Genomic DNA, 16,884 nt, shown 5'->3' with positions numbered 1-16,884 from the left:
GCCGCCCCGGCGCGGCGGCCGCCGCTCACATCCGGTTGCCATGGAGCCCGCCCCGGCGTCCCCCTCCCGCGCGGCGGGGCCCGCGCCCCCCGGCCCCCGCCCGGCCCCCACCCGGCGCCGCCGCCCCGCAGCCCCCCCGGTAAGCGGCGGCGGCCCGGCAGCGGCGGCGGGCGGCGCGGAGCGGGCCGGCGGGAGGCCGGGGGGCAGCGCCGCCCGCCGCCAGCGCGGCACGGCACGGCACGGCACGTGTCGGGCGGAGCGTGGCGGCGGGGCCGGGGCGCGGCGCGGCGGCGGGCGGCTCTCCTGCTCCGGCGGTGCGAGGTACGGGCCGGGGAGGGGGTGGGTCCCGGCGCTTGCCTCTGCGCTGCCCCGGCTGCAGCAGCCCCGCCTGGCTGCCTTTCCCCAGCCCCGTGTGCGGGGCGCTCCGGTGCTGCACGGTGCGTGGGGCGGTGCGGGTGGCTGCACGGTGCGGGGCATGGTTCATGGTGCATGGCATGGCACGGTGCGAGGCGGTGCATGGCGCGGGGCACGGCACCGCACGCAGCGCAGTGCCCGGTGCTGGATGCGACGCGGCGTGGAGCAGTCCCGCGCTCGGCACGGCACAGTACGTGGTGCAGTGACCCCAGTGCCTGCCTGTGTCCCTTCCCTCCCCCGGTTGTACGTGTATCTGTCAGAGCCGTCCGTATGTCCAGTGGGGGGATTGGTCCTCGTTACTGTCTGGTGCTGGCAGTTCATTCTGGACTGGGTTTTGTTCCGTGTGTTCGTGTATGTGTCTGTGAGCTGCATCGGCTCCGTCCTGTCTGGTACCTCTGTGAAGGGCCTCTGAGGTAGAGTCATGGAACAGAGTCGGTGCTTCAGGAGTGAATGGCTGTGGTGGTTCATCCAGGGTAGTTGAGTATAGGATTCATTGAAATATTTAAACCTTCTGAAGTACTTGTGTAATATTACAAATTTCAACATAGCCATGTGGTAAAGAGATCCACAGGTTAAATCCTTTATGGCTGGAAACTTTGTGTGTTTACTGTCTTTTGTGTTGCCTTTGCGTTCTGTTATGTGTGTCCATTTCTCTGACATGTCAGAGGAGAGGTAGAGGCTGTGCAGCCCACTCCTGTTCTGTTTGGCTTTGAGGCTGTGACTGTCAGAGCAGCATTCGAATGCTTTGGTGTATGCAGCAGCACCCCTCCTGCTCCTCTCCTCCATGGACAGGCTCATCAGTATGTCTTCCCAGAAAAGCTTCCCAGGCCTCTAATCCTTCTCCTTTGTGAGCTCTTCCCGTCTGCGTCTATTAGCCGGAGTCCCTTCTCTTCCTCTATCCTCAAACCAGCTTTGCCCCTGTGGCTTTATCCCTCCCTATCTTAACATCCACTCCTAGTCTAGACGCTCCACAGCTAAATTATACTCAGCTGATGGCCAAGGGATTAGGGAAGAGCTGAGGAGATGGATGGGTGGCCTGATGGCTGTCTCCACGCAGCCCCTTGCCCGTGGAGCTGGGACAGCCCCTTGCCCACGGAGCTGCCTGTAGTGTTACCGGCTTATCTTTATTGCAAAGGGGCAGTGTGACCTGCTTGCTTCTGCCCCTAGAAGATGTGTGTTTTTCACGGCAAAACAGGGAAGCTCCTATGCTGGCATTGTGGGGCAGCCTTTGGGGGTCGGGGAAAGCCCCTCTGGAGTCCCTGTGAGCAACATGTGGGACATACCATAGCTACCAGAACTGCAGGGACGTGCCTGCTTGCTTTCCTTCAGCATCTGTTAAGCCTAGATGGTCAGTATGATGGTCGGTACAAGGTATGGTCATTTAGGTGAGCCAGTTCTGTTTACTGATGTGTTTGTGGAGAGAGCAGGGATATGTGAGTATGCACAGGTTGGCAGACTGTGGATTTTTCTGGACACCCTTTGAATCTGGCCTGCTGGCATGATGCTTTTATTACTGAAAATTACTTCCAGCGGGAATGCTGAATCATGTACTCCCCATAACCAGGAGATACAGTGGAATGAAGGTATCAGTCATTTGCTTTTATTTAGTGGTGTTTGGTTGGTTTTGTTTTTTTTTTTTAGTTTCACATTTTGTCTTGTGTTCTTACGGCAGCCCAGGCAGTGATACCAGCAGGCTGGGCACTTCAGCATGATGCCTATTAGCAGTATTCTCCCTGAGATTAGTTTTAAGTTTCTATTTTAAATTTTAACACATTCCTAAGTCTCTTTGTGAAGGGCTGCCTGGCAAAAAAAATTAAAAAATCTTTACTTGCGTTTTACACTCTTGAGATCTTTCCAGACTGCTGGTTTGTCCCCTCCCTGTCTTAGTCATCCCATATTGTGCTAGACAAAATTAGCTCCTAACCTTTCCTTATAAATCAATTTCTCTAGCCCACTGGCAATTTTTGGTTGCTCTTCTCTGAACTCCATCTGTTGTGGGTAATAGAAAAGCCCGGCAGGATCCTACTAGGTGTCCATCCAGCCTTCCTCCAAAGGTGGCACAGAGTAAGGAGCAAGTGGCCTCTAGTGGCCAGCCATCAATTAATGTACCAAAGGGAGGCAGCAGTGCTCCCAGGCTGTGGACTCTCCATTCTCCAGAAAGCAGGAGAGCTGGTAGGGTTAGGATTGAAGAACATGCTTTCCATCCTCATTTCTCTCCTCCCCAAAGAGCCATAGCCTCCAGACAGCTCAGCCCTGAGTCCCTCTGGCTCGGGGTGCCCGCACATCGCATCCTGCTTAATAGGGTGGTGACTGGGGCATTGGTGGAAACCCTGTGGGTACCTCACAGTCCCTCTGAAATTTCAAAGCAAGTCCTCCGGGGCTCTCGTACTTCTAGTACAACTGTCTGGCTTGTAGTTGTTCACCAGCATCATTAGAATGACATAGCTTCAGCATAATTCAGAATACGCTGAATTTGGTGGGTAAAGAAAGACTAAGTGCTGGATTTTCCCTCCCTTTTAACTTCATTTAGGCAGTCAGGCAATAGTTTTAAACTCAGTGTAGCGTCTTGCAAATCTAGTGTCAGCAGAACGCATTGCATCCAGCAATTCTCCCAGACATGGGTTTCCTCCCTCCCAGAGCACAAATGCCCCTGCGAACCTCTACTTTGCTCCAGACATACCTGAGCTTGACCTGAAACAAAGCACAGTGCTTCACAACACAGCTGATATGTTTTAGTTTCCTTTAGAGGCCCCATGAGGCACAGTGGGACAGAGGTGGCAGAGGTGGAGCTGAGCATTAGCATTTTTTTTGTTAAATTACCATTTTGCTAGTTTTTAGGGATTTTTGCCTCTACAGGTGCTGCTGTCCAAAGCCCCATCATCCTTTTACTCCCTCAAGTAATTGTGCTTGTAACACATTTTTGCAGACGGTCTGGAGCTATGAATGTTCTGTTCCTTAAAAATATTCAATCCTTTCTTTAACAGACGTGATACCATGGCCCTGCAGAGTGAGGTTCCCCTGCAAGGTCTTCCTGCTGGAATAAAATGTTCCTTGCCTTCAGTTTCAAATGTACTGCTGTTTGTTTTCGTGGAATTATACCCTCTTCTTGAGTTAAATGCAAAAGAAAATAAAAGCCTTATATTACCTTTTTCTCTATCTTGTCTTCTACTAAAAGGCAACTCAGTCTCTGCCTACAGATGATTTCTAGACCTTTCTCCTTTTTTTCCTACTATCTCTCTTGGAACCCTTTTGCTTTATTTTTCTTGGAAAACAGGGTTTGAAGTTGAAGATTACAGCTTAAGATCTACAGAGTGGATTAGGTGTTTTAATTCTTTTCTGCCTTGTTGCTTATGGCCTGGATGCTGCATTTGCTGTTTAGATGTCTATCTTGGCAGCCTGTTTCTCTTGAGCTGTTCAGGTCTTATTGAGGGATTACTGAAGTGTCCAACTAGGTGTGTTTCAGGGGTTTCTTCCCTTACATTTTGCCTTGTTCCTGATAATTAGGAGGATGGACCAAAGAAGAATGCTTCATCAGTGGTCCGATTAGCTCCTCAAAAACTTGCCTTACAGACGGCCCTGGGATTTTTGGTTTGAATAAGCTCTTCAGATAGGCAGAGTAACCAGAGACTCTAGTAGCACCTTCTAGAGATCTTCAAAGATAGAAGGGATGATGAAGTGGCCTTACTGGTGTCACCTTTACACCATCTGTTTTAGTGGCCTGTCTTGAACAGTGTCCCATAGTAGGTACTTCAGATGAGGTAGTAAGAAACCTCTCTGCAGATAACCAGGACATAAACTATAATATTTATTCCAAAGCTTTCAAAGCTGGAGAATAGCTTGTTCTAAAAGATGGATTTAACTTCTTGTACTTTTCTTTGTCATAAATACTTGTTTTATAAAAACTTGTTACCAGAGAGATGGCCAGGCTATCCTCTGACTTTGCAGGTTTTTAATCCTTGATGACATCAATGACAAAAATGTTTTCTTTTGCCAGTTTTTAATTCATTTGTATTCTACCTTTGTAGTTTTAACAAATGTCTCTTTTCTTGAGCTGTGAGCTGAGGAGACTGCTTCTCCCTGTGCCCAAAGCACTGTGCATGTGCTTACATCTTCTCTGTTTCTCCGTATGAGTTCAGATGAGTTTTTGGAAGCCAGCATCTTCCCAGAGCCAGTCTCTGTGTCATCTCCAGTTCTTCCTGGGGTGCAGCTCATGCTGAGCTTAGCCTGCACTGTTGCAATAGATGATATGACTACAGCTGTTTGTGTGTTAGTTTCTATCCCATTCCTTGTCAACCGTGGCACCTCATTGCCTTCTTCACTTGCACAGAGCAGATCGCGCCCTTGGGCTGCCCGCAGGGTCTTCTGTGTCCCTTGGCCCCGCCAGTTCTGACAGGGCCCAGATCTGCAGCCTGAAGGTTGGCCTCTTTGCATGTAACTTGTGTTGTTTTGTGTGTGGTGTTTGAATGATGAACTGTTTGTCCTTGTGCTATCTCTGTGGCCCGCACAGATCTCTCTGAGATTCCTTCTGGCCTTTTTTTGGATCTGCTCAATAAAGCTAGGTACCACAGGACCACTCTGCTACCTGCTCCTGGCATACCCCCCCAGCAACTGATCTCTCCAACTTTATTTTTCCCTGGTGATCAATCACACAGCTTTGCACAAATGTGCTGGTGGAGACGTGTCTGAACCTGAAGCCTTTCTTTCTCTTGCACAGCCCATGCAGGAGCTATATGTAGATGCTGTCTCCATGAGTCCCCCTGACCTTTCAGAGGAGGACAGGGTCCCATCTACCCCTGAACTGTTGGAGCTGGTGGCCAAAGCAGTGCAGGCTGGGCCACTCACCCCAGCACACTGCCGGGGACAGGCCTGTCCTAGTGATGCCGGGGAGGTTCCCTGAGGGCTGGTGAGGTGACCTCTCTGGGTCAGGAGCCAGGGGGGTTGAGGGCAGTGGCCAGCAGTCTCCCACGACATTCCCTTGTCCTGCCCTCTCTCCACAGGTTATGCCACTCTCCAGGTTTGCTGGGTGCCTGCCGGTGAAAGAGAAGGGTTGATATTTTGCCCAGGCCCTTAGGTCCTGAACCAAAATGGCAGCTGGAGAGTCCCCTCCCGTAGGAGATGTCTTCATCGACCTGCAGCAGGTGAGGTGGGAATCCAGCAGCAGCGGGGCCGTCTCTTCTCTGGGGACTGTGCTCCTGCCAGGATGAGAGCAGGACTGGTGTCCTGGCAGCGTGCTGCAGTAGGAAACACAGCCTGTGTTCACCAGGGACAGGTCTGCATGAAGGGTGCCCCAAGGCTGCCCACAAGCCCACATCCACTCTGTGCAGACAGCAAACTGTGGCCCAGAAAAGGCCATAGGTTGCTCTGTGGGGTCCCTGTGCCTTCACATGCCATTAGGTGGGGTAAGCAAGTGGCAGGAGGAGCTGGGCAGCTTGTAAATAGACAGTCCCCATTTAGGCTGGGCTTGGAACACCTATGTGTTGCAAGGTGAGAGGAGAAGCACTCACCCACAAATACAAAGTCGCTCCCAGGTCAGAGCTAGGAACAGCTGAGGGATGCAAGGAGAGGCACAGCTCGGCTAAAGCTGCCTTGCTCCCTCTTTCTGCCTAGCACAGACAGATTTGTCACAGTTGGGCCTCCTCCTGTTTCCATGGAAACACGGGAGTCCACAACAGCTCCATGCTGGCATTTCAGCTATATCGACGGAAAATTTTACCAGCTGCAACTGCTCAGGAGACAGAAAGGACAGGGGTCACCTGGTAATGCTCGTCTCGGGACGTTCCCACTAGCAAAAAGCAGAGAAGTGCCCATAGCCTGAAACAGGAGGCAAATGGGCAGGAAAGCCTGAAGAAAGCATCCAAGGGGAATGGGCAGTCCCTAGGTGTGTGTAAGGGGAGGTGGGAAGGCACAGGATGGTCAGTGATCCAAGGGCAGCTCACCAGATCAGGGATGCTCCTTTCTAAGGGGAAATGCAGAGGAGGTCTAAGAATGAGAGGGATGGCAGACTGGGCAAAGGGAAGGTCAGAGGGCAGCAGTTAAATAAGAGAGAAATTCCAGCCAAACAAAAGCTACACATCTCCTCTAATGGGAAAGACAGGCACTGACATAAACCCTTGATACCTGCTGCTCAAGGGAGGTGTGGAGGAACTCTAAAGTATCTCTGCAGAGTGTGCCTTGGAGCTTGCTGATCTGTTCTGCCTCTTGGTTTTGAGCGCAGCTGTGCCTCTATGTGAGAAACTATGCCCCCCCCTTGTGGAGCCTGCTCCTCCTTAGCAAGCCAGCACTGTTTGCAGGGCAGGAGGATCCAGAGGGCCGTAAGGGTCTGTGGTGGTTGATTCTTATCTGGCGGTTTCTGTGCAGGGCAGAGATCGCGCAGAGAAAGCCTCTCCTGGTGCCGAGGACGATGAGGACTTGGATAAGACTTTGTCAATCGAGAGATTTGGGGACCTCATAAGCAAGTCAGCATCAAGCAATCTGGAGAAGCAAAGTCGCAGCTACAGTGAGAGAGATTTTGAATGTATGTAGGTTTGAACTGTTATACCCATTTCCACCCTCACTGCCAACCCACACGTGCTCTGCAGCCTTGTGCTGGGACCCTGCAGATTGTATTAGCCTGCTATTCACTTCCTCCCTCCAGAGCGCTCCCAAAGTGCTATGTACACACCGTTTAGCACTTGTGCCCACAGCCTGTTCCCAGTCTGTTCCCTGTTTTCTCTGTCTCCACAGGCGTAGCTATTGCACAGCCCACGCAGCAGCGTAGCTGCCCGGGGTGTTCGATCACCCAGTCTCAGGGACCTCTGCAACTACTTCCCCAGTATTGAAATTTCCAGTTTAAAACACTTTTTCTTCCCTGTGCCTGCAAAGAAACATCCAAATATGACCAGAAGCCAGGCTGTCCTTCCCAGTCTGAAAGCAGATGGCTCCAGTCAGACATACCTATATATTTCTGAATAGAAACCATCGGGCTTATCTGATCAAAGAAAGGACTGCAAAATAAAAATAGAGTGTGAATTTAAAGTGCTATAGCTATCTCACCTCAGTTCCTCTGAGCAGCTATTTATTCCTCTAAATGCCCTTCCATGATGGAGGCAAGCATCTGCCCAAACTCACTTTCACTGTAAAATGAGAGTGTACCCACAAGAGTGACTGTAAGCCATTGCCTGGTGTAGCTAGGTTGTGTTACTTTGTAGTAAAAGCACTGAAGGGCACAAAGAGGCCTGCATCCAGCAGCCTGTTTGTGTGGCAGACACGTAGCAATGGTTGGGATAGTTTCCCAGTCTATGGCTCTAGACAGTCACATATTGCTTATTTTCCAGCTTGGCTTTGATGGGATACAACCTTGGGAACATTATGTCCCAAGTACATCACCAGGCTGTTTTCTGCTTGGCCACTCATTTCCAATGGCTGCTGTAAAAGTTTGCTGGTAAAAGTCCATTACTGTAGTGCACTGCAGCTGCAGGTTTCTGCTTGTGTCATTTCTCTGCAAAGGCTCCATTCAAATAATACTTCCCACCTGAGCTCACAGTCACTCGTGCATGTGGCTGCAAGGTGCTAATAGCTTTGCTGTGGGTTGAATTCCTGCCCTGTGCCCATAGGACCTACTTGCTCAGAAGCTCTGCCTGTGTGCACAGGTGTGTGGGTTGGCTTGGAGGACATGGGCAATCTGCTTGAGCATGCATGGCAGAAGCTTCTTTGAAAATTTGACTAGAGATTTGTTCTGTTTGGGGTTGGGGTTTTTTTCCCTTTTTAATAGGAGAGTCCTTCTTCCTTTGTCAGAATCAAGCTTGTTTTCCTCTGAGCTCCTGATGTATTCCTGTTGCCTAGGACTATGTCAGCCCTGGTTATCAGAAGTTTTATGCAGTTTCATAAAGCTGGAAGATCTCATTGAAAAATAACATACCAGCCTATGGAGGTGAATGCCCTCTAGGCTTAGAAATGTTTCCTGCTCTAGTCAAAGCCAGGAATTCCTAATATGTAGGCTCTCTATCCAAATTACTTTTTCATATCTCTTGTATCAAGTTCACCAAGAAGTGTAATCAAACATCTGGGACGCTGGTTTGGCAGTAACTTTCCATACAGGCAGGCAGTGCAAGGAATGGAGCTGGGAAGGAGGGCAGGGACTGGACACACAGGAGGACAGGGAGGAAGAAGAGGGAGGCATGGATCCTTCTGTGTTGGGTAGAGGTGCGTTTTTCCCACCTCCAGCCCACCTCTGTGGAGGTGTGATCAGTTGACACTGGGCAGCTGAGTGCAGAGGTGCTCCCTCTGCTGTGCCAGGTCACACACTCAGCATAACTGCCCTTCCCTGCAGCCCAAGGCTTCAGTTGCCTTCTGATCTTAAACATAAATGTTTCTGGTTTGGGCCAATGTGAACAAGCCAAAAGGGAAAGATGGGCTGTGTCCTCACCAGCAGCTTGGTCTTGTAAAAGGAGCAACGTGTATATAGTTGGGGTCTTCCTTGCTTATTACATTAGAAATTTATCCTTGGCCTATCTGTGGCATGCAGAGCAGTGCTATGGAAGTACAGCAGCAGGACAGGAGGGTCTTTCTGCCAAATCTTGTAAGTGAAATAGGGTACATCTAGCTAAGTCAAAGAAAAGAACACTTTTGAGTAAAAAGTGTTTATAGAGAGCCCAAACTCTTTGTAGATGTCTGACCAGTCCCAGTCTCCTCTAATCTAATCACAGGCCTCTCCTGCTGAACTAGAGGGATGTGTGAAATATCCCTGCTGTTCCCAAGGGGGGAAACAAGGGAGAAAAGACTTGAGAAACCAAAGAAAAGGAAACATGACACCAGAACAATGAACCTGCCTGGCTCTCCCAGGGAGAGGTTACAGCTTCCATTGAAAATGTCCTTTGAAGGTAGTTTTCACTGTAAACAGATTTTGCTGCCATGTCACAGGAAAGCTGGGAAGGAACCAAATCAAAATAGACTGAAAACAATTCCTCAGGAAGAGCTGCCGAGCAACACCGCCTTGCCAAGTGGCCGGTGCCCCCCTGATTTCAGTGGTGCTGAGTTCAGCCCCACGATCTGTGCATCCTGCAGACTGTCTATGGGAGGCTTTGTGGCTGCAGATAGACCTGGCAGAAATGGCTTTCCTTTCTCTTATGGGGAGATGCTGAGTTTGCCCTGTTCCCTGCCTGGTGCGTTGCCTTTGTTTTGGAGTGAAGGTTCAGAAATGCCCTTAATTTCTTCTCACTCTTAATTCCCATGACACCCAGGTCAAGCCTGTATGAATTTCTCATTGTAGATTAGTTTAAAGAAAAGTCCTCCTGCCCTGTTTTTTTACACTGATTTTTAAAAGACAGCCTCCTAATTGAATCTGCATTTCAGAGGCTGGTGGACACACACCCTCACAGTACCTGGAACGTAGACTTAGGTTGCATCTGCACTAAAAGGCTCGGTCTGTTTTTCCTGTCTATGGAGGAAGAACTTTCTGTTAAAGCCTAGAGGATAAATAACATCTATTTAATAGCATCTATTTAACTCAAAGAACCCTGTGCAGAAATCATAGCATCACAGAATCATTTAGGAAAAGACCTTTGAGATCATTGAGTCCAACCGTAAACCTAGCACTACGTCCACCACTAAGCCATGGCCCTAAGCACTAAGTTATCTTGCCTGTTTGAGAATGCAAGGGGATGTTGCCTCTGGCAGGTCACCACAACTCTGTACAGCCATTCAAATGGCTTTTGGCAACACTGGGAGAGGAGTCCTGCCTTCCCCAGGGGTGTGGAGCTGTGTTGGGGTGGTTTGGCACTGCACAAGGGCTGTCTCCCCACCTACTCCAGGCTGGACACAGCCTGCCACATCACTGAAAGAGCTTTGCTGTGTCCCTGTGGGCTGGTGGCTCTCCTTGCCCTTCCTGGCCCTTGATCTCCAGACCATGCTGTTTCCTGGAGGGGCGCCTGGCAGGTTCCTCCCAGCCTCTTCCTGCCCCTGACTCTCTTTTTCTCTCTCAGTCCACCGCCAAACCTCGCACCACATCCATCATCCCCTTTCCACTCACCTCCCTTCTGCCCTCAAGTTCCAAAAGAGGCCCCCCCGTGCCAGCAGGAGGAAAAAAAGGAGGAGGAAAAAGAAGAAAACCTCAGTACCCCCCTCGGAGGTCACCCCTACCATCCAGGAAGAGGACGAGGAGGGAGAAGAAGAGGAGGAAGAAGAGGAAGAAGAAGAGGAAGAAGGAGAATCTGAGGCAGAGGAGGTCCAGGAGAAAGAAATCTCTGCTGAGTCTGAGGGCGAAGCTCGTGGGAAGGAAACATCCCCTAAGCTGGAGCCTCCAAGCAAACCAAAGGCAAGGCCAGTGCATCCCTACTTGGATGGGGCTTGGAGGCTGGGGGGAGGTAGAGGGAGGGTTCCAACAAGTGTGTTGCTCAGTGGGAAGAAGTTGTAGCTGTGTACTATTGTGGTAAGAGTGTTTTTATCCTTACCTAGCAGAGATGGGCACTGGGGGACAGTGACAGGTAAGTCATTGCTTGGGGTGGATGCTGGAGAGGGCATGCTTGACCATTTTGGGGATGTAAGATCCATAGGGAAAGATCAATGTGTCCTTAGGGTTTATAGGTTGGTGAGGGGCTCAGTATGACCAGTCCCAGGGTATGGGGCATGAGAGGCAAGTTGATGTTGCCTGTTCAGGGAGACAGTGACATGGGGAGGATCTGCATGCCAAGGATTGGGGTGAAGGCTGCGTGCTCCAGCTCTTGCTGTCAGGACTGTTGTCTCTGCAGTTCACTGTCGGCAGCGATGAGGAGGAGTCCAGCAGCGCTCTGGCTCCTGCACAGTTCCACGTGGAGGAGGAGTGTGGCATCCTGTCTCCCATGCCTCGCTTTGCTGACCTTCTGCAGGACAAGGGCCCTGCCTCCCTCCACAGGTAGGCAAGCGGTGCCAAGCTGCCTGCTGCTTCCCCTGCCTCAGGGTTGTTGCACGGAGTCTGTCCCCATGCCCAGCCTGAACTTGCCTGCTGAGCCAGAGGGGACATGGGGCCCAGAGGGAGAGCAGCTGTGAGTAAAAGGGCTACTCTCCAGTCGGACAGTCACTCCACGGGACTCCTGCAACATCCTTGAGTCTGTGGGATCCCCAGGGTATGGGTTTGGGGGCACTGGGCTGCACACCTGGAATACCCTTCCTCCCAACTAATTTATGCTGTTGTGCTGACCTACAAGATGGGAAGCCCCAGGAGGGAACTCTGAGGCCATTGAACCAGAGGTGGGTCTCCAATACTGACCGTAAGCTGATCCCACTCTGTGGTGGGGGAGAGGAAGAGCGGAAGGGACAGCCTTTAGGCTTTGGGATAGGTGACTCCTGGCTGTACTCCTTCTCAGGGACTTTTTGGTCAGGGCTGGGCCAAGGGACTCCAAACCCTGAGGGCCATCCTCATTCACCCCACTTGCTACCATCAGTCCCTTTGGTTCCTACAGCCCCCCCGGGCCTCGAGAACGTCTGTCACGTGGGTGGGAGAAGCGCAAGCCCTGGGGCCAGGTGGCGAGTGGACAACGGGTTACCTATGACTTGAAGGAGAGGATGTGCATCGGCAGCATGACCACACTGGAGAGCGCAGCATACCAGCGTGTCCCCACGGATGAGGCTGAGGCCCAGATGCTGGCATCCGCTGACTTGGACGGCATGAAAAGTGAGGCTTTACAACACTACCTGCATTACCAGTGTGTGTGTCCCTTTGTCTTGTGCTTCTCTCTGCTTTACCCTCTTCCCTAGCAATCTCAGGCATGGTGTTCAGCCTGCCACAGGACCTGGTCCTCACTTACCTCAGACCCTGCTTTTCCAACAGTATCTCATCTCTGTCAGCTTTGCATTGTCCACAGCACCTATCCCCATGTTTTCAGCATCTCTACTCCCACCCACTCAATGAATGCTTGCTCCTCCACCCACCCCACTGCCCTCTCTGGTTCAGGGCTCCCAGCATTTCCCTGAGACCCAGCTCTCTCGTCTCCTGACACACTTTCCCAGCAATCAGCCCTCTGTGTGACACGCCAGCTCTGGTATTGCAGAAAACCTGAGATGAGGAGCCTCTCCTCTCCTCGCTTCTCCTGGCAGAGGCAGCTGCCCCCTCTGGAGTGCCTCAGAAGGGGACTGCCCCTGTGTGTGGCACGAGGACAGAGAGAAGAGACGTCATGGAAATGCACGCTCCGGGCCTGAGGACATGGAGAATTCAATAGGTTGCTCTGCAGGCTGGAGAGGGAGGGAGACACCAGAGGGGAGTGAGGGAGAGAAGCAGTGCTGCACACGCAGCCTGGCTGTCCCCGGGCCACGAGTGCCGCATCCCTGGGCATCTGGCACAAGACCCCACAGCAAAGCGAGGACACTGCTCCTGAGGAGCTGGTGGGGCAGCCCCCACGGAAGCATCCCTGGGTGGAGCCAGCCTTCCTGGAACCTCATCAGTCATCAGGGCTTCTGCAGCTGGCACCTTCGTGCCCCATGAGGAGGTGAGCGAGGCACCAGGGCTGTCCCCAGGGCTGCGGTGAAGCCTCCCCAGGGGGACAACTTGCTTTGCACACATCAGCCTGGCCACCCCGCTCCCTCATCTGAAGGCGAGTGTTCCATGACACCTGACCCCTGACTTCCACAAGGACAAAATGACAACCCTTCAAGAGAGAGAGGAGCCAGCAAAGGAATCGGGAGGGGGCAGCAGCCCGGAGGTAGCAATAAGCGCTCATATTCGCAACTCACTCAGCTATGAAGACTTTGATGAATTTGCCTTCAATTTTGAAGACTATGATTTATGGGAGGCCATCAGAAACCATCTGGGCTACCCAGGCGGGGAGCCCACCTGTAAGTACTGGAGCAGTGACCCTACAGTTGCAGCTGTAGATCAGAGCCCCCAGTACAGTGCATATCCCCTCCTGTGTTTGCTGTCTGCACCCTCGCCATGTCAGGTTGGTCTCCTGGTTTAGGAGAGGTATGGTCTTGCCCCACCGTATGCTTGGGGACACTGGAGATGCTGCTTGATGTCTGTGTGTCTGTTCAAGGTCTTAGTACAGATCTGTGTCACAGTGTTGAGGTGCTTTACTGTGTGTGTCTCGCTCAAGCAGCTCTGGAGGCAGCTGCATCTTGCTGTTTGTGCTTATCAGGATGTGGCCCGTGCTGTGGCCAGAGAAAAAGCAGCTGCTTCGAGGTGTGTATAAGGACAAAGAGATTTCCTTTTCCATCTGTAGCACAAGGTGACAGTGTGCTGCTGCTCCTTTTGATGGAATTTGAGTCAAGGTGCAGATCTGACAGCAGAGGTAGGTATCAGGTTCTCAGCTCTGCACCGCAGCCTAATGCCCCGAGAAAAAAATAACCTAATCCCTGTGTCTGCAGGCTTGAGCGTGGCTGTGAAATTAGCTGATGGCAGGCTGGCTAGTGTGCCTGGAAGGGGGAAAAGAGGAAGGAAACAAGAGTGAGAAAAACAGGGAAGGAGAGGATAGGAATCCTGAGAGTGAAAAATGCCTTTCTCTTCTTTGCATCTGTTTCTATACCTGCACATCCCTTGCAGAGGGATCTCTGAGCCATCCCAGAGACTTCACAGAAAGCAGAGCCTCACTCCCACCATTGCACAGGAGTTCTTCCTTAGCAGACGGTGGTAACTCAAAGGTGGCTTTGTGACTCACTTTGGGAGTGATAATGTTCATAACCAGAGCTTTGTGGCAGTTGTCCAAGTGTCCTCATCTGGATCGTGTGTTAATTTTTCAAGGGATTTTAGGAGTGCCCATGGGAGGGTGATGTGGTCCCAGAGCTAACACACTTACTGGCTTTGCACACAAGAGTGGGAAGGGAGAGTGCTTGCAACAGGCACTCAGGATGCCTTGGTTCAGCTTCTGGCTCTGCCACAGACTGTCTGTGTGATCTCAGGCAAAACACTTAATTTCCCCTGCCTCCTAATCCTAGCATCATGTTCTCTTTGTCATCTGTCCCATCTTTACAAATCTTCAGGGAAAAAATGTCTGCCTATGTGCTTCTACAGGGACCAGCAAGTGGGGATTAGCTTCTGGCTTTTACAGTAACAAGTCTGCTACTTGTTACTGTAAATTGATAGAGCATATAATAGTAGCAAAGTTCAAAATAGAAACCTGGAGCAAATTGGTCCCATCAGCTCTCCCAAGCTGAGTGAACTGTACATTAAAAGTGTGAGAAATTTCCCCAGGTTCACCTGGAAAAGGATGGCTATTCCTGGGAAGGTAGAAGGGGCAGATCACTCTGCAAGGTGTGATATACATCACTTGTAAAGTGGGGAAATTTGGCTTGCTAGCATTTAATACATTCATTGATTGCTACAGCTAATATTGCTGGTGCTTGAAACAGGATGCACTGTACAGTCAACTCTTAATTATTTCTGTATAATGAATTCACACTGTGGATTAATCCTGCAGAGAGAGATGGCAGAGTCAGACACGGCAAAGACACCAGAGTCTGTTCTGTGCAGAACCAGTTCACTTTTGGCAGTGCCCCTTGCCCAGCTGTTCAGTCCGTGGCAGTCCAGGACCAACTCAGATCTAGGAGGAATCAATTGCCTTTTGAATAGAGTTGAGTCTGTGGTCTCCTTGCACTCTTCAAAATGTTCATAGCATGGGCAGTGCTGGGCAGGGATACCTGGGTGGCAGCAGGGATGAGCTGGGGTTCAGCTGTTCCTATCACATTGAACTCAGCATCAGCCAGGAGAGACCTGGGCTTTGTGCAGGACAGGTCAGTAGCTTTTTCTAGAAGCCAGCATAGGGTTGTGTCTTACGGCATGTTGACTAGCATTTTGTTTAGTCTAGTTTTTAAATATTTCAAGAGATGGAGTTTTAATCTTTTTTTCTTGCTACAATTTAACCATTGGGGTATATGGGCAGTGTGCACCATCCCTGTGATGCAGGTTGTTCTCTAGTACTGATACAAATACTCTGCTGCCTCTTTCTGGTCTTCCTGTTTGTGGATCAAGGAAAATGAAAAGAGGGAAGTGGAAGCTGACACACAAGCGGAAAGAAGTTGCCTGCTGAGTTGGATTGACTAGCACAGGCACTCTGGGGGAAGACTTTAACCAGTGCAAAGTCATATTTGTCATATTCAGATTTAAGCTGGTGGAAAAGGAACTTGGCCATCTGAAGAAATCTGACTTCTGTGGAAGCCAACATGGAAGATCTTCTGGAGGACACTGTAGGAGATGCTGTGTGGGAGGGTGACATACTAGTTCGTTGTAGTGGAGCTACCACAGGAATCTCTGTCTGTCCTCTGACATTGTCACTGTCTCACGCTCATATCCTGGGGAGCAAGAGCTGTATTCCCTGGGGAGTTTGGCTTCAAGCAAGAAGGGCAGACCTATACCCTGGACATATCACTCTTTGATCTCAGTCCAAGATTCTGTCCTGAATAAGTACCCCAGACTTAGGTCTGGGTCTCTTGAGCTTGACTTTCATTTGGGGAAAGCACCAATCTCACAGAACACTGAAAGGGTCTTTGTGAGCAGCCTGGAGCATCTCAATTGGGCTTTGCATGAGACTCCCAGAAGCCGGTGTCCTTTTCCTAAGTTAAGCCCATGTGCGCACTCTGCTCCTGTAGTTGTATCCCCCAGCTGGCATCTCAGTGGCCACAAGTACTGCCAAGGGAGACCAGCAAAGTGGATCTCTCCTTAGTCTTCTGCAGGGCTCTGGAGGTATGCCTTTACCAGTGCACTCCAACCCTGCAGCACTCCGGCTCCTGTCCCTGTCACTGAGTATGGGAGTCACTGGAGGCTCTATCAGGAAACTTGGCTCCTTGTGTTTTATCTGTCCTCCAGCCCTTTGCTGGCTGAGACTGGACATGTGAATGCTTTCTGAGCACTGTGTAATAAGTTGTCATCACCATAGGGAAAGCTTGCTGTGCTCTGGGTGAGCATTCTGGCTTGCTGGGCAGAGCGTACTCTGGCCCTGGTCTTCCAGTGACATGGTGAGAATGAGTCCCAGGGTGCATATGAGAATCAGAAGCTTCAGGGATTGGAGCAAAGTTGCCGGATACCAGAATTGTCTGCCTGGTGGACTGCTTGTTTTATGTACAAACTCACAAAGAGTGTGATAAAGTGGCTACTGTGCACACAGGAACTCAGAAATCCATGCAAAATTCCATGGAAGCCCCACACATGCCCGTCTCCCAGAAATGTTTGTAGTGGTGGGCAGTTATTGGCTCCTATCGACACTGCAGTGCAGTAAGTGGAGCAGGGAGGAGTCCCACCATCAGCAGGACGTGCATCAGTAGGGCAGCCAATGGGGGAAAATGCCCTGAGGCTCAATATTGATTTGTTTTATATTTAATTTAGCGACCCAGATTTCCAAGGTGCAAGGCCATGGTATGCCTGGCCCAATGCTGGGTGTGTTTTTCTATGCCAGATGTGCATGGATATTTCCCTAAAACATCAAAGAGATTACTCAGCTTTCAAATGCAGTGCTTTTTACTACCTCTCATACCCTGAGAGCTGCAGGTCTTCAAGCTAAGTGCAGAAAGGTACATGCAGACAGAACATTCATC

The 16,884-nt window shown here is 50.8% G+C and overlaps 1 protein-coding gene across 2 annotated transcripts in view; it reads left to right on the top strand.

Moving 5' to 3' along the window:
• Window positions 1–16,884, top strand: part of SLC4A3 (solute carrier family 4 member 3) — a 34,612-nt gene that overhangs the window by 387 nt on the left and 17,341 nt on the right. Inside the window, exons 1-6 of one of the 2 annotated variants that reach the window (XM_032692611.1) lie at window positions 239–321; window positions 5,412–5,552; window positions 6,772–6,928; window positions 10,374–10,705; window positions 11,139–11,281; window positions 11,829–12,040. In XM_032692611.1, the coding sequence (XP_032548502.1) occupies window positions 5,499–5,552; window positions 6,772–6,928; window positions 10,374–10,705; window positions 11,139–11,281; window positions 11,829–12,040 (898 nt within the window). In that variant the 5' untranslated portion in view covers window positions 239–321; window positions 5,412–5,498. Of the gene's footprint in view, window positions 1–238; window positions 322–5,411; window positions 5,553–6,771; window positions 6,929–10,373; window positions 10,706–11,138; window positions 11,282–11,828; window positions 12,041–16,884 lie in introns of those variants that run through there. The other variant, XM_032692613.1, reaches the window with a different exon arrangement.

The sequence above is a fragment of the Chiroxiphia lanceolata genome, chromosome 7 (assembly GCF_009829145.1).
Source record: "Chiroxiphia lanceolata isolate bChiLan1 chromosome 7, bChiLan1.pri, whole genome shotgun sequence".
NCBI classification, from domain to species: Eukaryota; Metazoa; Chordata; class Aves; order Passeriformes; family Pipridae; genus Chiroxiphia; species Chiroxiphia lanceolata.
The sequence above is the reverse complement of the archived record's forward strand: the minus strand, read 5'-3'. Positions and strand labels throughout refer to the sequence as shown.